Source organism: Bos javanicus, chromosome 3, assembly GCF_032452875.1.
Source record: "Bos javanicus breed banteng chromosome 3, ARS-OSU_banteng_1.0, whole genome shotgun sequence".
In the NCBI taxonomy this organism is placed as follows: Eukaryota; Metazoa; Chordata; class Mammalia; order Artiodactyla; family Bovidae; genus Bos; species Bos javanicus.
The window spans coordinates 15,037,109-15,059,155 of NC_083870.1; the positions used below are offsets into that span (position 1 = coordinate 15,037,109).

The 22,047-nt window shown below is 45.5% G+C and overlaps 1 protein-coding gene across 2 annotated transcripts; it reads right to left on the reverse strand.

Annotated features, from left to right (window-relative positions):
* Positions 1 to 908: 908 nt before the first annotated feature.
* Positions 909 to 20,231, reverse strand: SYT11 (synaptotagmin 11). Of its 2 annotated transcripts, none has more exons than XM_061413040.1 (4): positions 19,913 to 20,231; positions 12,953 to 13,779; positions 4,760 to 4,883; positions 909 to 4,214 (listed from the first exon to the last, which is right to left on the reverse strand). In XM_061413040.1, exons 1-4 carry the CDS (start codon positions 19,944 to 19,946, stop codon positions 3,904 to 3,906), a joined length of 1,296 nt encoding a protein of 431 aa, XP_061269024.1. In that variant the 5' UTR covers positions 19,947 to 20,231; the 3' UTR covers positions 909 to 3,903. The 2 variants fall into 2 exon arrangements, with proteins under 2 accessions (XP_061269024.1, XP_061269025.1); XM_061413041.1 differs by lacking the exon at positions 19,913 to 20,231 and adding an exon at positions 19,557 to 19,902.
* Positions 20,232 to 22,047: the final 1,816 nt, after the last annotated feature.

The following is a 22,047-nucleotide window of genomic DNA, read 5'->3' on the forward strand; positions in this document are numbered from 1 at the left end:
CTCTTCTCTATTTTCCAATGTTTTTATAATATGCTTATGATGTTAGTTTTATCATTTAAAAATGTTTTATAGTTTCACTGAAACTTGTTTTAAACTTTTTCTCTTGCTTCCCTCTTTCTTGCATGCACACGCAGTGTTCCTTTTCTCAGTTTATAATTAAATATTTATTAGTGTGATTGATTGATTAATGCTTATCCTCTGCTAAGCTCAAATGCAGTACACTTGCTTATCAATGTCTTGTATTCCCAGTACCTGTCATATGATAGAAACTCAATTTAAAAAACTGTTTTGGGGGAGGGAGGCTCACAAGGGAGAGGATATATATGTATATAATTATGACTGATTCACATCGATGTGCGGAAGAGACCACCGTAACATCATAAAGCAATTATCCTCCAATAAAAATAATAGAGTCTTGACTAATGAATAAATCAGTCAGTCTAAGCATTGCTTTTGATATATTTTCAGTTAAAGAGTCAGACTTATTCTCTGCACTAAAAACCATCAACCCTCACTCTGGTGGTTATTGTCTTAAATACTACATTTTAAGAAGAAAATAGGACAAAAAGGAAAGACTCTCAGTCTAGGACCACATCTTGGAAAACATGGTGTGTGTGTGTGCGCACGCGTGTGCACACGCATGTGCTCAGTCGTGTTCAATCCTTTGACCCCGTGGACTGAAGCCCACCAGACTCCTCTGTCCATGGAATTTTCGAAGCAAATATATTGGAGTGGGTTGCCATTTCCTGCTCCAGGGGGATCTTCCAGACTCAGGGATCAAACCCAACTCTCTTGCTTCTCCGGCACTGGCAGGCGGATTCTTTACCACTGCACCACCTATTGGAGTCTGAGTGTTCACACCATTCATAGTCATCCAGCTTCAAGAAAACCATGCTGAAGTCATCGGGCCTATTTAATGTGAATCAGTCTTTATTCCGCACTTGTGTGGTGCATTAACAAATTCAACATACAAGGTAGCATTACATATTGTAGGTTAGCATTACAGCATTATGCAGTTTCACACAATTCATGTTAGCTTTTTCGATTTTTTTCTTTTTTTAAAATTTGACACGTTTATTTTATTTTTTGAGTTTCATTTTTACAAGAGAAGACACAAGGTAAAGAAAGACGACCACATCGGAGAAGGATCACGGTGAGGGCAATGTCACTATTGTGGCCATAATAAAAGCTTCCCAAGAAAAAGGACTTGCATCGTTCCCTCTCCTGAGCAAGCCGCCCCTGTCCCATGAACCAGTCTGTTCTCATATCCCGAGCACCGCTCCTAAACGTGTACCTCTTGGCTGTGCTCCACTGAGATGAACTGAAGGAAGGACTAACTCATAAAGGGACTTTTTGTTATTAAGAAAAGCTCTTGCCTTCCCAAGGAATCAAGATATCAGCAGAGAAGGACTGACTCTTGGAAAATCAGAAGTGACCATTCCCTAACCTATTCCTGATCATGAGTGCCTTGTGTGAAAGCTAGAATGTAACTCGCTTGTCTTTCCACCGACTCTTAGGAGTAGGCATTCCTCCTCCACCCTTATCAGTTAGCTCTGGGAGGAACAAATGTGAAAGCCGAAGTCAGCTAAGAAACTTTGGGATGGCTGAGTCAAGGGCACGACGGATCAGGCCTGAGGTAGGAGGGAGGAACCTGGGACTGTCTGCCTCTTTGCCTTTTTCTGAGAAAGACACCGAGGCAGTTCCTAGGCTACAGAACTATGGGTCCCTCTCCTGCCACCTCCACCCACCGCTCAGTAGATGCAAAGAATAAAGCTACAAGGAGATGGGTAAGAGAGGAGTTGGGTGAGGCTGTTTTCCCAGACTTATGTCAGGAGGAGCTTCAGAGGCACACACAGCAGGGCAAAGACCACACTTTCTCCACCTGTTGCTTTGCATTGTTTCTGGGAAGGAAACAAAAGCGGGTTGCTCAGCAGTTTCTGATCTTTAGACATTAAGGCGATGGAGAGGAACCATTTAAAATTTTTCCTAATGGGGCTTCAGAATGCTCCTGTCAGATTTACATTAAACTATCTCAAAATGCATTTTTAGAAAACAAAAATTATTTTTGTCTACGTATGATACAGTATTTACATTCCATGGAGTATTGGATAGAAACCAGTGATGTGAACCCAGCTGATGGTGAGATTGTGAGTCAGATTCTGGGGGTTGGGGGATGACAGGGACAAGAACAGAGAGTGGGCTCTGTGCCTGCTCAGAACTGCTCTGCACTGTCAAGAATCCAGGTTAAAGAGAAAAAAAGAAGAATGGGGTTGGGGGGGTCAGGGAACAGGTTGGTTTTAAATCCACAAGAGTTATGGAATGGCAGAGGCAACATCACCACTCTCTCCATAGAGACTCAGCTTTTCAACTCTTCTCAGAAGCAAGTCAGATAGTGATGTTCTTGTATGAATGTGAAATTTCTGTCTCTACTAATCTTTCAGGCCTTGGTTCAAGCTGCTGCTTATCTGAGTTCCTCTTCAGGCTGGCAAAAATATCTACTGCCTATCCGGGCTTACTTATCATCCATGGAGTCTCTGCCATCTGAAAAGTCTCAACTCTAGAGGCATGGCTGGACTAGGGATAAGGAGACGTGAATTCTAAAACGGAGGCTGAATCTCTCTCAAGCTCTGCTGTCCACTGGCAGGTGGAGGACTGAGCTCTGTGGTTTCCCCATGCCTTCACTGTACCTTGAGATTCAGGAGTCCTAAGAACTAAGCACTTTGTTTACAGGGAAAGGATGCTCTGAAAAATCCAAGTCATCTTTATTACTAATTTAGTCATGTGCTCGTTTTACTCATTTAGTTATTTTTAAGGGCCATTATTGAAAAATTTGAGGAGAAAGAATAATTTCTCAAGGTCCTTTTCCTTATGAAGTAAAACTAACCTCACGTAAACTACTTGAGAAGACTCTAAAGCTTCTCAGCGGTCAGCATTTCTGGAAAAACAAAGGCCAGTCTAACCCTTCAAACCACAGATGATTCCTAACACATCACCAAAAAATGGCTATCCTTCCAAACACAGCTACAAAGGGCGAGGCACTCATCTCATTTTCCTTGTCTTCATAACTACATTTGGGATCAGCAAGATATAGTCAATGGTACTATGCTGTAGCTGAACTTGAAGTCCCAAAGCTCTTTCTAGAGAAGTCATCTAGTTTTGTAAACCCAGATTCTACCGAAAAGTCTGATGCCTTCGTGTAATTGATGACGTATTAATCAAAGAGAGTCTTTTACCCCTTTCCAGCAGGAGCGCTGATAGCAAATACGCCTCATTTCTCAAATACTGTTTCTCCTGCAAACCCTGCCTTATCCATTCCACCTTTGTATATTCGCCTACTGCAGACCTCTGGTTCTTAAGCTCAAAGAGCAGAAATGTAAGCGGTAATAGGGTGAAAAGATGGGGATGATGAAAACATGAGGTTTTACAAGAGCAAAAAGATTCTTCCACAGAGGTGGGGGATGAGAATAACTCTCCAGAGAAGCCCAATAAAAAGAGACCAATTTCAGGTAATCAGCAAATACAATTCGGCACAAAACACGATTTTCATGGATTAAAATCTGTACCTTGATATTGGCAGTTAGGCTAATTTCTTCAGTTTGTATTAGACATGCAAATATAAGGTTACATTGTTATATATAGACTTGTAGAGGTCTTTCCCTCTCTTTTTTTCCCCATTTGAAAAAAAAAAAAAAAGGATTTCCTAGTGCCTTGCAAAGGAGAAAAATCATCATTGCTAAGAACTGAACTGCAGCTGTGGTCATGTGGGGTGTTCTCTGTGGTGTTTGTCGTGTAAGAAATTTTCTTCTACAACTAAGATGAGGTTTTGAGTCCGCTCCTCTCGGTCCTCTCCCCGCCACGTCCCTGCCCGGCCTGGCCCCAGGGTTAGAGGCAAGGAGAAGAGGATTAGTACTCGCTCAGACTGTGCCACTTGGCCACGGGCTTGCGGGGGCTCTCGCACACCTCTCTCCAGTGTTCGGCACCGCTGGCTGTGACACTGTGCGCCCCCAGGATCAGCCTCCCCACCACCTCGTTCTTGGTGGTGCGATCGAAATCGATGACCAGGAACTCGATGCTGATGTCAGGCAGGAGGTCGGTGGGGATGTCGTAGATGAAAGACTCGTTGAAGACTGGGTTCAAAGTGCACTTCTTCACGTGGGTTTTCTTCTTGGCAATGCGCTTTCTGCCGTAGTAGACGTTCACCTTGACATAAGGATCTGGGGCCCCCAAAGGAAAAAGGGAGACAGGCCAATGACACAGTCCTCTCCTATACAATGTCAGGGAGGAGGGGCTTCTGCTGTCCATCTCCTTGATGTCCCCTCTCTCACCCCGTGGGGTCTTTGGTGGTTGCACACTAAGTGTACACTGACTCTGTACACATCTGCCTGCCTGGACAAGGGGTCAAGGAAACCAGGCAGACAAGGAACAGAAAAACCGCCTCGAGTCAGGGCCGAAGAAACTCCATGACACCAAGAAGCATTTTCAAGGGGGCACAGGGACTACCAAAGGCTGCAGGCTTTCTGAGAAGTCTCACCTGGAGCAAGGGCACAGAGGCTAGCATGTATACCACTGTGAATACCTCGCCAAAGGTAGAGACCATTTGCTTACCCAAAGGAAGAGAATGTAGACAGAGAGGAACGGGTGGAGGGTGAGAGGTGCAGGGGTCCTGAAAGGTGGGCAGGGGGAGGTGCTTGGATCACAGGCGAGGGGCAGCGGGGCAGGGAGGGCAGACAGACAGAGATAGGTTGAAGTAAATAGCTGCTACCTGAGAGACCGGTGATGTCCATCTTCGGCAGGTGTCTGGCTTTGAGGACCACCACTGTCATTCTCTGCGCCACAGGCTGGTATGACAGAGACACCTGGAGCTCGCCTCTGCTAATGCACTTCTGTGGGGAAGAAACAGCAGGTGAGAACCCCAGTCGAGGGGGCAGGCCACGGCACAGAAAGTGCGGGGGCGAGGACAAAGGAGATGTTCTTCTCACAGTCCTGACAGTAAGCAAGGGGATTCCCGGTGGCCCTGTGGTTAAGACGCCACACATTCACTGCAGGGGGCGTGGGTTTGATCCCTGGTCAGGGAACTAAGATACCGCATGCCACATGGCGTGGCCCAAAATAAAATAAAATAAAAAATCTTATAGTAAATAAAATCATTTGCACGGAGAGGCAGCACAGCACAGACTCTGCAGTCAGACTGGCCTGGATTCAGATCCTGACTCTACTGCTTATCTGTCTGAGCTGGGACAAGGTCAGCCCTACTTGACCTCTCTGGAGTTCTGCTTCCTCTTCTGTAAAATGGATATGAAAACAGTAGCAACTTCCCAGGACTAGTAAGAGGATCCAGTAAATTAGTGTGTACCAGAGACACGCATTCTCTCCTGCTTTCTCATTTGGTTCTTGTGATAAAGTTTTGAAGGGAGATAGGAAACTCGCATTTGAGTCTTAACTTTGTCATTTACTCACCAGCTAGCCCTGGGCAAGTCCCTGAACTTTCTGGAGCCTGTGGCTCCATCTCAGAAGGTGAATATCCACACCTGCTCTGCCTGCCCCAGGGTATGACCTTCTGAGCATCTTCTCCGGCCACCCTGGTTGCCCACATCTCTGTTTCCCCACCTTGAAATGTTATGCTAGGCTCTATTTTGAGCTTGGAAACAAGACAAAACAAAACAAAAACTCTAGTCCTCCAAGAACATTTTAAATAACATTTGGATACTAATTACATGCCAGGTGCTGGGAATTCAGAGCTAGCAGGAATCAGTCATTGTTCCCAAGGATGGAGTAGAAGATTCAGAGACGTAAACAAACATGTTTACTTGTCAGGAGAGTGAGAAGCCTCGGAACTCCCTGGTGGTCCAGTGGTTAGGTCACTGTTGAGGGCCTGGGTTCAATCCCTGGTCAGGGGACTAAGATCCCACAAGCTGCGCGGTGAGACCAAAATAAATGCTTCAGTGCTGCTGGGAGATGCAGGGGAGGTTTTGCCAGCTGACATCAGGGCTGAGCTTCTGGAGGGTGAGAAACAGACACTGAGGCAATGGGCAGAGAGAAGATCCTGCGTGGCAGGGCAGCCGAATGGCTGGCTTCGGGCTGAAAGGGTAAGCTATGTTCAGAGAACGGGGAGAGGTGAATGTACCTGATGTTGGAGTCCTGGCAGGAGGGATGGGCCAGGAACCTGGAGAGGTGGGTTAGGTGGGGGTGAAGGGCATGGGGAGCAGGGGGAGTAAGCTAACCAAATAGCAGAGCCAGCAGCAGCAGCCAGGCGAGAGGAGGTCTGTAAGCATAGGAGCGACTTCTGTAAGCATGATGTTACTGCTGTTGTTAATATATTAATAATCATATTATTCTAGTTAAAGCTGGAGAAAGAACTAAAGATGAAAGTCAGAAAACCTGGTGAAGAGGCTGCTCCCACAGGCTAGGGAAGAGAGGGTGAGGGCTGGAACCAGGGCTGTGGCAGAGGAGATGGACCTGGGATAGGTCTCAGAAAGAACTGTCAGGATTTTCTGGGTGGGGGCGGCTAACTGGATGTAAATACAGGGGAGAGGGAAGAGAGGAAGGAGTGTTTCTTGCGTTTCTCTCTTAGGAAGTGGGGATGAGGCTGGGGTAAAGAAAACGAAATGTGGCGGCACAGGAGGAGCTTAGGACATAATAAGTTAAATTTGGGACAAAAAATTTTGAGACCAAATCACTCCTCCACTATCAAATTTTATTCCTTATACTCTTCATAGCCCCAAAGGAAGGTCACCAACTTGATGAATTCTTAGATTGAACAAAAATAGACCAAACTCACCACCAGCCTTACATACGCCACATACCCACCAAAATGACTTGCTGTGCATTAAGAGTGCCAGGCAATCTTCTAGCAGCTAGGGCTGAAAAGATGTACCCCTACCCTCCAGAAGCTCACAGGCTAGTGCCTGCCCAGGTGTGTCTGGCGCAGGAAAGAACAGCAGTAAATGGTTTGATTAGCTCATCAGTGAAAAACAAAGGGAAAACCCTAATAGCTTATGCTTTGATTGATTATAAGTCGTCACCTCAAGGAATGAACTGTGATAATATTTCCATTTGGTTTAAAAAATTTCTTGAGGTGATGTTTCATACCAGGAGCGTACGGAAATGTCTTTCATAGGGTACTGAACGTGACTAAACTTTAAACGCAGCCGTTAGCTTTAGAAATTGAAGTACAAAAGAAAACAAGCTTTAGAAATGATTTTCATGGTTTTCTCTGCTAGATGAAGCCCTACATCTTTTCCTTACCCATAACATACAGTCGGCTCTTGACTGTATCCACAGGACGCACCCCGAGCCAGTGTAAAATCACAGGCTGGTTGCTCCTGCCAACCAGTATACTTCTGGGTCACTTCCTTTGACATAAGTCAGAACTTAGTCTGAGAATGTGCGCTCATTTTTACTATCAGTCACAGCCCAAAGGCATCAGGAAGGTAATCCCTCAGCAAAAAGAAAATACCTTCCGAAATGTTCAGAACTGAACTGCTCAATACCGTAGCTGGTAGCTACATGTATCTATTTAAATTTTAATTCATTAACATTAAGTAAAATTAAAATGTTAATTCCTCAGTCACACTGGCCCTATTTCAAGTGCTCAGTGTCCACACGTGGCCAGTGGCTACCATGTTGGATATATGCAGATATAGAACATTTCCATCATCAGAGAGAGTTCCAGTGAACAGTGCTGATCTATCTAGAAAGAACTTTTGGATTATTTGAGCCACTGCTCCCCTCCATTTCCATGAATAATGAAATGTTAACTAGTTTTGATATCTATATCTGGGACCTTGAATATTGGTATCTAAATATTAAAAATATAATCTTTAAATATAATCTAACTTTATATACAGAAGAAGGCTAGGGAGGGTAAAAAGGAAATTTTGATTTAAAAAATAAAGTTTTATTTGTAAAAATAACATCAATTACAAGATGATACTTAGGTTTTCTGATTATTTAAAACTGTTTAAAAAAAAACCACACAAACTGTTTCCTAAATCATCCATTATAGCATAATCACCCTAATCAAAGTCCCGTGCGCCTTCCCTAGTTCTTTGGGAAAGTGGACAACTTCTGGTCACCTTCACAATCCTTTCCTCCCCTAAAATCACTCCTCTGGCAACTGTTCTCCATCTGACCCACCCTCCCCCCTCACCTTTGGCCATTTTACATGGGCAGAATGCCCGTCCTCATTCAGCTGCCCCTTTGTGATGCTCAAGTCTGCCGCCACAACACCACCTGAATGCCATTCCATTCTGCACTGAAGGCCAGAGTTTCAAGTCCCCCCTGCCGCCTCCCCTTCTCTTTCCATCCAATTCCCATTGCGAGCGGCACTGTCAATGGCTCTTTCTCAAGGGCTCTTTGTCAAGGGCTGGGAGCGCACTCTGTTTCCCAGCCCCTTCGCCTAGTGAGGTAAAGACCCTGTTGGCGGGGTGGGCGAGCAGAAGGACAAGGGGGAGAAAGGGTTTTATCCATGCCTGACAGAGCCGGGAGGCTTTGCTCTTAGAGTACAGGATCCTTTCTCAGTCCGTGGAAAAGAGGAACAAGGGCAGTGGTCCGAAAGAAGACGTTAGACTGAAGGAAACACTTAGGTGAAGGATAAGTCTCTTTCTTATAATTAGCAGAGCCCCTACGGAATGACTTTTTCTAGCCAGAGCATCTTTGCAAAGAGGAGGACTCAGGCATCCTCAATAAACCTTTATAGGGACTAGAAGTTCTCAGTGCTACCTCCACATTAATCACAGTCATGAGAAAACAAAAGAAACAAAACCCTCAACATTCAACCACATCCCTCCTCGTCTTCTCCCCAGTACACATACACAGCAACTTCCTTTTTTGGTGTGTATGATTTTATTTTATTTTTCTATAGCAAATTTCTTTATTGTTTATGGAAAATTGACATTCCTTGTTCTTTCTTTTCACTCCCTTTTGACTAGCCTGGATGACCTCCAAGGTCTCTTGTAAATCTGAGATTTTAAGAATCCTCTCATTCCCATGACCACTGTCCCAGGTCATGAACACCAATCTGGCAGCAGAGAGACAGGAAATGGTTTGGGAAACAATGACATGAAGAAATTAGGAGGAGTCTAACAACTCTCTATTATCCACCCTGTAAATCACTTCTTTCCCACTGTCTCTTCTTTAACCCCAGCCCTCTCTCAATCACTTCCCTTCTCCTTGTGAGGGGTGTATTATGGAAATGTAAATTCACTTTTATTTCTTTCTGAATAAAATACTAAGGCGGTAAAAAAGCTGCCACTAAAGGGAAAAAAAATCCAGTTCCAAAGTCCAACTCAGATAGTTTGGGTGTTTGGAGTTTATGCTGTAAACTTGTTTTATTAATAGTCAAGTGTTAATTTTTAATGCTTCTTGTATCTTTCCGTATATTCACAAGAGCTGAGAGTGCTCTCACAAAGTGACCCCATTAGCCTTTATGATCCAGCCAAGAGGGAGACTGAGGCCCAGAGAAAGTAACTGCACACCCAGAATTAGACACTGAAATGGACAGAATCAGAAATCATGACCAGTCCTGGCTTCTTCCAACTGGATTACACTGCAAGAGCGGAAAGGATTAGAGCTGAATTTTCTGCTACAGGTCAGGAAATGCAGTTAGGGGTTGGGGACTGTCTAGAGAAATGCAATTCTCACCAGTCTCCACCCAGGAAACTTTGATCCCATTACTATAAAGGGATACCCTACCCAGATCAGGAAAGACTCGTACAGTGTGGACTCTTCCAAAGCAGCTCTAGCTGATGAGCCAAGGGGAGACCCAGAAAGAGCAGACTATTGGCCACAGTAGGGAGGATTTAAGGTGGACATTTGGAGGCTGCACTGCTAGGGAATCAGGGGTACAAATGACTAGGGAGATGACAGCCATGACCCAGGATGAAACATAGCCCTGCCCACTGGCACTGGCTCGGGAAAACAGGCTTAGGAAGCCTGGGAGGCTGCAGGGCTCTGGGTGTCCCGTCTGGGGCCTCATCCAGGGAGTGTGCTGCTCAGGATCCCACCCTGGCTTATCCCTTCTGAAGGGAGTTAATAAAGTGGAAAGAAGCTTGGCTCTTGCCAAGAGCCCCTGGCAGTTTAGCAAATGCCATTGTCTATGCTCCCTGCCCAGTGTCCTGGATTTGAGGCTTGTTTTGTTCCCAGCCCAAATCAGTCCCTTTTCTTGCCAGTGTCTTCCCAGCTGCAGCCTGGCACAGAGCCCTCCTCCACACTCAGCCGTGGGCTGAGAATGCATGAGCCGTCTGGGGGAGTCCAGCTAGTTGGTGGCTTTATCAAGGCTAGTACTCCAGAGAAGGCTGTGCTGAAAAGAACCGCCCAGTGAGGAGAGCTGAATGAAGGCAGGGGGTAGGGTACTGGAGCTGCTATAATGGGGAGTCAGGAGTCAGGGGAGCGGGCTGGTAGAATCTGGAGGAAAAGAAATGGAGGGAGAAGGGAGAGGATGCAGGGAGATGAAACTGGTCACTGCTGCAGCTTCTTTGCGGGACTTCTGCCTCCAAGCTCAGAGGATGCGAGAATTCCTGCTGTGTTGGACTCAGCTGTGTCTCACTGTATCCTGGCAATGGACCAGTGTTCATGCCCTGACCAAACACCTCTAATATTCTCTAAAGTGTTCAGACTTCCCCTGGCCCTTGTGAGCTGAGCGTGCCACATGGCAACAGCGGTTCTCTGGGCAGTGGCATGACTAAGCTGACTGCAGTGGAGCAGGCAGAGATGGTGCAGGCGGCAGAGACGGTGAGAGCACACTCCCTGGGGAAGGGCTCCCTGCCTCCCCTCCCCAGCCTGGCGCGGCACAGCGCCCTTCAGCAATGGCCAAACCTGCTTCCCAGGAGCTCACTGCCCACTCAGTCCTGCTGGCCTGGAAGCCTCTTGTACGTTCCTGAGCCTTCTGCCTCCCCACTGAGTCCAGCATGGGTTTGCAGCTGGAGAGGGCAGTAACAGAGAAGTAACGTACCTGCAGGCAGGGCTCTTTCTGGAAAACGTACGGGTGTTTTTAGTGACCCTGATCTCCTTTCCAAACCTCCTACCATCTTCTCCACTGATCTAGCCTTCCTTGTCTTCCTTTACTTTATCAAAATAAAATGTAAATATCTACAAATCACATATCTCTCCCAGGGATCAAACTTTAATAATAATAATCCTGGTTAACATTCATGAGAGTTTACTATGGGCTAGGGACTATGCAAATGCATCATTTTAATTCCTTATAAGAAACAGAGACTCAGAGAATTTAAGCAGCTTGCCCAAGGTCACTTAGCTGGTAGAATTTAGATTCAAACTCAGGTCTGACTTCAAAGTCCTTGCTGTGCTGTGCTTAGTCTCTCAGTTGTATCCGACTCTTTGCGACTCCATGGACTGTAGCCTGCCAGGCTCCTTTGTCCATAGGATTCTCCAGGCAAGAATACTGGAGTAGGTTGCTCTGCCTTCCTCCAGAGGATCTTCCCAACCCAGGGATTGAACACAGGTCATCTGCATTGCAGGTGGATTTTTTACCATCTGAGCCATCAGGGAAGCCCAAGAATACTAGAGTGGGTAGCCTATCCCTTCTCCAGGGGAACTTCTCAACCCCAAAATTGTACCGGGGTCTCCCGGCATTGCAGGCAGATTCTTTACCAGCTGAGCTACCAGGGAAGCCCCAAAGTCCTTGCTATCAATTCCTTATGTTAAATCCTGAAAAAGGAATGAAACTCTTAAGTATAAAATTTCAACAACTTCTTTCACAGCACACTCACTATACAATAAATGCCAAGATTTCTTTTTTGTCTTTCTCCTCCACTAAGTAAAAGCTACATGAAGGCAATAAGATGCCAGCTATATTATTCCATTTGATTCTTGTAACCCATAAGGAAGGCAATATTATCAGTTCCATTTTACAGATGGGGAAATAGAAGTTGAGAAGAGTTAAGTAACTCACTTACATCATACCCCTGGAAAGTGGTGAACTGGAAGGTGAAGCTAGGCAGTCAGATAAGAGCCCTCCTGCCAAACCGCAGAACTGCACTGCCTCCCCAGTTGAGAATGAAACAAATGAACTAGTGTGGCTGGGAGCACAATTCTTGCATCCCTGAAAGGATTCAAGAACCAATGCTAGCTCAGTGGAGAGAAGGCAGGATGGAGGGCTCTCATGCCCCTCTTAATGCAAACAGGGCAGAGAGGAAGAACGGAGAGAGAAGTACCCGTGGCAAAGGTTTTGGCCTGTGTGAGGGGCCTGAAAGGTCAAGCAGTTGTATGCTATGAATGCTAAGTTGTTTCAGTCATGTCCGACTCTTTGCGAGTCCATGGCCTGGGACCCACCGGGCTCCTCTGTCCATGGGATTTTCCAGGCAAGAATACTGGAGTGGGTAGCCATTTCCTCCTCCAGGGGCTCTTCCAGACCCAGGGATCGAACCCGTGTCTCTTACATCTCCTGCACTGGCAGGTGGGTTTTTTACCACTAGCAATACCTGGGAAGCCAAAGCAGTTGATGAAGTTGCATTTATAAAATGGTTGTTAAAAGTCACACAGATGCAAGCCTACTTTTATCTCTAGGTTTGGGCTGGGAAAGGGAAGCCGAGGGGAAAATTACTGAATACTTCCACAGTTTCTCAGTTGTAAGGAATAAGTTCACAAGAGGAAGATCACACATTTTGGAGAAGAAATTGGCTCCCATATGCCTGAAATGAGGAGGTCTAGGACTGGAGGGCTAGCCTGCTCCAAGCAAGCTGGATGCAGCATCAGGATGTCAACCACTAAGAGCAATTTCAGAAGGCATTTGCCCGTTTCTCTTCAGGAAGTTGCTTCTTGGAGGAGGCCTAACCTGACAGGCTCTCTGTCTTACTCTGACCACTGCTCAGTCTTGACATCCAAGAGCTTCCTCTCTACAGCCCCTCCTTGCCATCCATCCCACTTCTCCCTGCCATTCATCCCCTTCTGTCCCCCAACCTACCATTCCTCCCCAACAACTCTTCCTCCTCACCTGGATGTTCCTTTTGATGATGTCCCTGGTCAGCTGTACCTTGCCCGTGCTAGGGTCCACCCCAGCCAGCGGCACCATGACCTCCCCAATGACGTCATCCCGGGAGAAGCGGTCAAAGCTGAGGACGAGGAAATGCAGGACCAGGTCTTGCAGCTGGCTGTATGGGATGCCATAGAAGGTGAAGGTTTCATCAAACACAGGGTCCAGGGTCTTCCGCAGCACCCTGGTCTTCACCCGATGCCGTTTGTCAGGAAGGATGGTCATTTTGATGTAGGGGTCAGAGCCCTGGGTCTGGTCATCCATCACGGGCAGCCCATGAGCCTCCTGGATTGTCACCACCAGGGCTTTTTTCGGGAAGTTATAGTCCACTGAGAAGGTGAGGGATCCTAGCATGACATCCTCCTCTGGAGATGATGGAGAAGTAGTTTTGCTTTCCCCCGGGGTCAGGCTTGCAATGGGGCTCCTCAGTTCTTCCCCATAGTCCACTTTGATGGGCAATTGGTCTACACAAGATCCAGAGCTAGGTCCCTTAGGACTCTTGTCTTGGCCCAGCAGGCCAGCCTCTGCTGCATCTACCAACAGGTTCCCGCGTCCACCTTCCCTCCCGGGGCCATCTTTGTCTCTCCGCACTTTGATGATTTTCTTCTTGTTGCTGAGGGTTTCTGGATATATGCTGATGCCTTTGAGCATGTGTATGAACTTGTATGGTGGGTTCTTGTGCTTCTTCTCTGCCTGCTGGTGGCAGCATGTCCAGACAAAGACGGTCACTGAGACACACACCACCAGCACAGAGGCCCCGATAAGGCCAGCGACCACTGGTGAGACATCTGAAAGTGGAGACCAGAGATGTGTCAAGGCGGCTGGACCTCGGCCTCTGCCAGAGCACCCCTGCTTAGGGCCTCCGGCTGGGGCCGAGCTAATCTGCAACCCAGCCTTCTTCAAAGCAAAACTTGCTCATCTAGGCTTAGGAACGTCTCCCCTCTCTTAGAGATGCCCTCACCCATCCCTCCAACCAATCTGTGGCTCTTTCTTCCCACCAACCTGGATGAAATACTTACCTTCTCTAGAAAGCCTCCCCTGCAGTGCGCCACCTGACTGCCTGTTCTTTTCTCGGCCTTGCCTCTGCACTTACGGACTTGGTTTGCTCACATGGATTTGTATTTCACATAAAGTGGCCCCGTAAGTGTTATAGGTCACCCTTCTACATAGGAGCCATTCACCTCAACTGTTCCACAAGGGCATGAGCTGTGTCTGGTTTCGGGAGGATATTCCACAGCATGCAGCACAGGGTTTGCCACAGTGGGTTTGTGTGGGCTGACTGATAGGTAGGGTGGAAGGATGTGGAATTGACTTTGGATGGGTTTGGTAGGGTGCCCAAGGGTGATAAAAGTAGGTGAGTGGTAAGAAGTAGAACTGTGGGCCTAAGTCCTTTTGAAATATGTTTCAAATTTCAGCTCCCAGGCATTTGAAATACTTGTATTTTAATGTAAAATACAAATATTTAAAAATAAAACACAAGTATTTTAAATAGGAAGAAATAGGGACCATGGAACATGTCAGACCTTGTCACCTTCTTAGTAAAGTCTTTCCTGACCAACCTATTTAAAAATGTAACCTTTTCCACCCTTGAGACCTACACTTCTGGCCCGGCCCTGCTTAATTTTCTCCATATGACATGACATGAGTTCTCTCTTTCATAAACACACACACACGCATGCACACATATACAAACACTCACATATAATTGTATTAGTTATTGTCTATCTTCACTAGAATGTAAGTTTCCTAAGGACAGGGATCTTGTCTGTTTGTGTGCTGTGCTCAGTCACTCAGCCACGTCCAACACTTTGTGACCCCGCTGACTATAACCCACCAGGCTTCTCTGTCCATGGAATTCTCCAGGCAAGAATACCGGAGTGGGTTCCCCTGCCCTTCTCCAAGGCATCTTCCCAATCTTCTGGGATTGAACCCAGTCTTCTGAATTGCAGGCAGATTCTTTACCTTTTGAGCCACCAGGGGAGCCTTTTGTTTGTTTAGTTCCTGTCTATATCCCCAGCACTAAAAACACCCAGCAGGTACTTAATATTTGTTAGGTAAACAAATAACTAAAGAGAAACAGGTTTTTTTTTTTCTCTTCCCTTCTCTAGTCTTGTCTTTTCCTGCACAAATTGGGCCCCTGACTTAGATAATTTGGTTTTGGGATTTCTTTTCCCTTAAATGCACTGAAGCTAAATTGGGTTTAGGCCTTAAAGATCTAGATAAGGCCTATAGTTATCCATACTACGCATTAGGGTAAGTCTCAAGTAGGGCAGGGGGAACTAAGGAAATAAATGTGATTCTTGCATATTCTAGATTTTTCCTAGAAGATCCTTCTATCAGGCATAGGCCTGGCCTGCTGCCTCACTCACTGCAGGCTTTTGTTCAAACCTCATCAGAAAACATTTCCTGTCTGTTCCAAGGAAGATAGTATCCCCACTACTCTGATTGATTTCTCTTTGTAGCACTTATTACCTCTGGTATATATTTATTTGTCAGTCTTCTCTTACTAGGTAATTTAATAAGACCAGTGACTGGCTGTTTTGTTCACTGCTACATTCCCAGGTCCTAGAACCATGTGGCACATAGTAAGTGTTCAGTGAACAAATGAGTTAGTGAATTCAAAACAGCTTCCACTTTAGGAGCTTGGGATTAACAGATAACAAACTACTATTTAAAAAATAGATAAACAGCAAGGTTCTACTGTATACTACAGGAAACTATATTCATTATCCTGTAATAAACCATAATGAAAATATATATATACACACACATATATAATTAAATTATTGCTGTACATAAGAAACTAATACAACATTATAAATCAATGATACATCAATAAAAAATTTTTAAAAACCCAGTTTCCACAGATTGGAGAAAGAGGATGAGGTCAATATGACTACATATAACAGGGATAAATGTAAAATTCTATTTAGCCTTCAAAACCTATTGATAGGAAATAGGAGACCTTACTTGATAAAATCTGAGTAAAACTAACTTAGTAGTTTAAGTGATCACAAGCTTGGAGTATACCTAGGCTGACTTATACTATCAGTGTGATGTCTAAATCATAGAGGGGCAGTATAATTTCGTCTGCTCTGGTCATGACACACATGAAGTGCTCTATCTATTTCTGACAAGAATAAAAATTGCTGTTTTTTGTGTGCCAGTATGATACCCGTGCTTCCTCAATTTGACTCAAATAACTCACTGAATAGGTACCATTAATAGCCCAATTTTACAAGTGAGGAAGCTGGGGACTCAAATCTGCTCTAGACCACAAAGAAGCAAATGACAGTGATGAGATTTAAACCCTGGTCTATCTGACACCAGAATGTGTCTATATTATGGATAAGCAGGATAGAAGAGGACCTAGAAACCATATTAAATGAGGAGAAACTGAAGAAGCTGAAGCTGAAGGGTCTGGGAATAACAATTTTCTTTAATTACTGAAGGTACTTTGCTGGAAGAAGGTCTCATCTGATTTTACTTCGGAGGGCAGGTCTAATACCAGTGCATACAGGCTACAAGAAGACAGATAAACTCAAAGAACTGAATTATTGTTAGAACTGCCTCTCAATGGCCCAGATTGCTTCCGGAGGCAGTGAATCTCTGAAGACTTTCAGAGACTGGATCACCTTCGTCAGATATATTATTCTAAAAGGAATTTCCTTAACAAGGATTGGAATCAACATCTCTGAAATTCTTTCTGCCTCAAACATTCAAAGTTCTATGAATGTTGGGACCAGGTAAGAAAAGAAGTGGTAACATTTTGAAATAATACAGATGAGGAGTAATGCCATTTAACAAAAAGTATATCAAGGTGACTGTGTCCATGGCCATGCTGAATAATAATAGCATTTATTTTCAGAATATCAGGTGAAATAAAAACTGTTAGGGAGAGGTTTCACATAATGGGAGCAGCCTTGGCTGTAAGCTCCTTGAGAGCGGGCAGAAATTATAGCCTGTTACCTTTGAATCCCCGAGTCTCTTGCATCAAACAGAAGCTCAGTAAATACTTGCTTGAACAATTGATTGGGTTCAATTGTAAATCAGAATGGGCACAATCTGAAAAATCGGCTCTCCATACACCTATGAGAGATTTTCCTGAAAACTGTTTGCTACTGATTCGTAACACTGAATATTATCTCTGCAAGAAGAGAAAAGCAAGAAACTACCAGGACAAGTATATTTTTGAGAATGATTTGAAAGGGAGCCTAAAGGTCAGGTTGAGAGACATCTGAGTGATCCTTTTGGCTCTACCATAAATTTACTGTGTGATCTTGAGAGATCCCACTGCTGCTCACTATGCCTCAACTTTTACTGCTAGAAAGCAGTGGATCAGTAAAAGAGAAGATGAAGGATGCTTATCTTTCAGGAGGGTGGAGAAGGAAAAAGATGAATGGTTAGATAGCATCACCCACTCAATGGACATGAATCTGAGCAAACTCCAGGAGACAGCAAAGGATGAGGAAGCCTGGCATGCTACAGTCCACAGGGTCACAAAGAATTGGACATGACTTAGTGACAGAAACAGCAACACAACGCTTCCACCTCGTTTCCCACTTTCGCTCTACGTTCTTCTTCATTTTAGTATTTGTTAATCGCTATGTCTCTCCCCCACACCCATGGCAGCAAACTAGAAAAATCAGAAATGTTGAAACTCAGGACTCTCTGTCTAGTTTTAGTCAAAGGCTGAGTGGGAAAAGTAAGTTAGAACTAAAAGCTGAAGTAAGTGTTTTCAAGTAGCTGTAAATTGCAGTGACCCATGCTGCTTGCTCCTTTTGTCCTCCGAGGTCACAGATAATTGAGTGTTAGCTTGGTGTATCTCACAAGGGCTATGGAGTTTGAAATGAAGTACTCTATGAGATGTGAAAAAAGTCAGAAGTTCTACAGGGAGTTCTCGGTGGAGACCTTCCATATGGATTTGAAGATCTATAAGACACAGCTAGGTTTGTTCAGCTCTCTCAGCCTCTGACCAGACATGCTTATTGACATTTCCTTTGCAAAAATAGCCTTTCCTGGTCAAGTAGGCCCCCATGATACAGTGAAATAAGGATGAATTTTGCCATCAATGGGAAATTTGTTTAAATCCTAACACTAGCCTAACTAGTTTGACTTTATCTCCCTTAGCCTCAGTTTCCTCATCTAGCAAATATATATATATATATATAAAATGAATACACTGGAGGGTATTTATAAGTCTTTTAGTATGTAAAAGGTTGATATAATTTCTTTTCTTTTGTTCACTAATATTACCTCTAAATGACATCACTATATTATGCTCTACAACATCTAACTTTCCAAGGAATCTGGAACTGCAATTAGAGAAAAGAATATAATGGAAAGGAGGCATAAGAAGAAAAAGAAAGAACTAGAAGAAAATCACAGAGTACTCATGTAATCAGAAAAGGGACATCAATTTTGGAAATTTAGGACTCAAATAATAAAAATGCAGAAGATGAAGTGTAAGAAAAATATAATCAAGATTTATCCTCGGGGAATCAGTGTGAACCAGTAGTAAATGGGTGTGATCTGTTGTCTATATACTTTCTCTGACCTGATATTCTTCCTGACATTGAAGGGATAGAGCAGGCTGGGTTTTGTTAATTTCCATAAACCTTCTAGTAGGGAGTGAGAAAAGCCATTTCCTAGTTGGATTGTGACCCCACCCTAAACACTGGAGTCTGGATGCTCAAACCTTCTGGATTGTCTGAGACATAGAATCTCTTAAGGGAAATGAAGGAACCCTAGGCTGACAGAAACTCTCACCTGCTTCTCCCATCCAAACTGGGATAGGACTGAGGCAGAAGCAGGGTAATTCATTTTTCTTTGGAGGGCAGGAAAACAGCACAGGAAGTTTGCTATCTCAGCACATTTTACAGGAATCCCCCAGAGGAAAAACTTGCATCTCGAGCTTTTCTTTTCCATCTGCTTCCCTATTTTCCACCCCACTCTCTGCTCCAGGGAGTGTAACTGATCTTGGAGCCTGTAGGGTTGGGTCTGGGACCAGCCCGCTCCGAGATGACGTAATGCTTTCTCTGGTACACAAAGCGGCCTCCCCCGGGCTCGGCCTTTTGCGTCCCTCCCCCTCTGGGCCGGATCGGGCCCCCGCCAGCACCAGCGCGCGAGTCCCCCTTTTTGAAAAGCCGGCCCAGGGAAACAGGGAACAAAGGCCTGAGAAGAAGAGCCTAGGCGCTGCCAGGAGGCCCAGAAATAGACATCACGTCATCCCCCAGCCCAGCAGCGCCAAGCGCCATTTGGTAGCATCGGACGGACCCCACCATTACGATGCAGAATAGACATGGCAGGGCTCACGTTTCCTCCCGGCCCCAGCATCCAGCTGACCGGCTTCAGGAGTGGCTTCCTTTTTGCTCCCCACCCCCGCACCCCTCTTTCCCCAGAGGCCGCCGCCTCCCCTGGCTGCCTGCCACCCAGCCCACAGTCTCCAAGCTGCCATCTTGATGCCCCATCCCCCTTGCCACCTCCCTCCCCCGCAGCCCTGAGGAGTGGGAGGGGGAGGAAGGGGCACCGCCCTGCGTGCCCCAAGGGGGAGGGCTCGGCCTACCTCGCCTCTCCTCCCCTCGAAGGAGGGGTTCACGTCCTTGGCAGGCTCTCGGTTTCTCACCTCCAGCGGTACTCACAGTGCACCATACAAGGTTTTCGCATCCTGGACGTCCCCACCCTTGCTGTGACTCGGGCCTTCTCGGCCCCTGCAGCCCAGAGCTCAGGTTCGGACGCTGTCCACTGCCCGCGATACCACCACCGTAGGCCCGATTCTACCCACCACCACAGGCCCGATTCTAGAGGGGCTGGCACTTGAAGGCCTTGATCTGGGCTTCACGTTCTGCCCAGCCGCTGAGCTCCCTTGGCTTGGCAAAGGTTTAACCTACCCCAGGCTTAGTTTGCCAGATTTTTACTTACCAAAGCTAGGTCGGATGTTGGTGATCTCAGCCATGTCGTAATCAGAGGCTATTGCTATAAATGCTTTTGCAATGGTCGGTCAGACAAGTCTGGGACCTCCGGTAAGTACCGGAGGCCGCCGCTGCAGAGCGCTAGGTCAGGGGAGGGGGAAGGTATCTGGTGGATGCCTCCTGCGACGGTCTGGTCCCTGGTTGACAGCTGCGGTCGCCTCTTAAGATGCTCCAGGGATGCTCTGAGCTAAGGATGCAGGTGCATCCAGACTGGTCCTGATGCGAGGTAGGCCCCGCCTTCCTCCGAACGGCCCTCGGCAGAAGACTCCGCCTCTGTCCGAAAAGTTCCGGAAGGCAAGCCCCGCCCCTTTCCGGAAGATCCGTGGGAGGGGACCCCTCCCGCTGCCAAATTTTCAAGAGAATGAGACCCCGCCCACTGATGGGCTTGTGGGTCTGTAAAGCGAAAACCCCGAGGCCTGACTAAGGAGAAGTTGTATGAGATTCTTTAGATCTTGTGATTCCGATTCCCTAGGCTTAATATAGCAGCAGAATGTTCTGGGCGACAGGGAGGTAGGATTTTGAAAAAATAAAATTATATATTATCTGCTTTTCAATATCAATTACCATTATTTTTATGCGTTTCTTAGACCACTAAAGATCACTATGGAAACTTTCTTAAACTTCAGAAGCTCTGATTGAAGACCAAACCTGGTGACGGCTGCACAACTCTGAAAGTTTACTGAAAATAATTGAATTGTATAAATAAAACCTCTTTGGTGGCTCAGACGGTAAAGAATCTGCCTGCAACGCGGGACACTCAGGCAAGAGCTGACTCAATGGAAAAGACCCTGATGCTGAGGATGAGATAGTTGATGGCATCACTGACTCAATGGACATGAGTTAGAGCAAACTCAGGAAGATAGTGAAGGACGGAGAAGCCTGGCATGCTGCAGTTCATGGGGTCGCAAAGAGTCAAATGACTTAGCAACTGAAGAACAACAATAAGTAGGATGGATTCTGTGATGTGTAAATTGAAGCTTTTTTCTTTTTAAAGACTAATGAAAGTTGCCAATAATTAATCAGTGTTGGCTATTTCTCTTCTAAAAGCTTCAGATGCTTAGAACAGCTTAGATGAGAAAGAGATAGCAAACCAACAGGTCTGTGTATTGTGTAGTTTCAAAAAGCAGGACACAAATGAAAAGCCAAGCTTCTAGAGACATCTTTGGAATGCAAGAGTTAGTGTGATTCACATTAGAGTCACACTGCTTGCGGTTATCTCCATGATTACATGAACGTCACCATTTTGAGCTGTGGATTCTTTTATTTTGCAGATTCTGTTTACAGACAGAATCAAGTCAAATAAATTACTTAAATATATAAATGTTGGTGGTTCACCTGTAAAGTGAGAGTGTTGAATGTACTTTTCTAGTTTTGACCTTCTATCCTTCTAGGAAAGAGAAAAGAACATCATTCTAGGAGTTATTCATCCGTTCAAAACACATGTATTGAATTTATTGGCCTTCAACTATGCTTCAAGCACCTTCCTGGACACCGGATTAATGCATTAGAAGCTAGAGTCAGGATACCTGATTCCATCTGATAGCTGTGTATCTTTGTAAAAATCACCTACCCAGCTGAGCCTAAAATGTGTCCTGTATAAACAGGAAGGTATAATAGCCATTGTCCTATAGAATTTATTGTAAAGATAAAAAAAAAAATCACCTTTGATAACGTAAGTGAAAGCATTTTGTAGGGAGAGTGTTATACAGATATGGATAATTACTATGGATTGAATTCAAGACTACCTTCTCTTTATTCAGGAAACTGCACTATTTGTAACCCAGGATTTCGCTTTCTTAAATTTTATGAATTCTCCATTTCCTTGGTTGCATATTCCAGGTGTCTTGCAGCGAGGACTGTCAACTTAAACCACTGAACCTTAAACTCCCAGTGTTGTTTTGAGTAGGATAGCTCAGTGGACAGAGAAAGCAAGGTAGTGCCTTTAAATATTTTTGCCAACAACGGAAGTGCTCGCGCTTTGGCTTCATTGTGCCCTAAAATAGAATGGCGCCTGGGCTGGGAGCGTGCTCCTTGACACTCCGACGCGGCGCACCGCGACCCGGGGAGGTGTTAGTAAGTCGCTGC

What these genes read in the sequence shown, in the direction of transcription:
- SYT11 (XM_061413040.1), bottom strand. Translation starts at nt 19,946, where the DNA reads ATGGCTGAGATCACCAACATCCGACCTAGCTTTG. An exon ending in CAACATCCGACCTAGCTTTG is followed by an intron (nt 13,780 to 19,912) that starts GTAAGTAAAAAT and finishes CTCCACTTTCAG; the next exon opens with ATGTCTCACCAGTGGTCGCT. An exon ending in CATCACCGGTCTCTCAGGTA is followed by an intron (nt 4,215 to 4,759) that starts GCAGCTATTTAC and finishes TGGGGGCCCCAG; the next exon opens with ATCCTTATGTCAAGGTGAAC.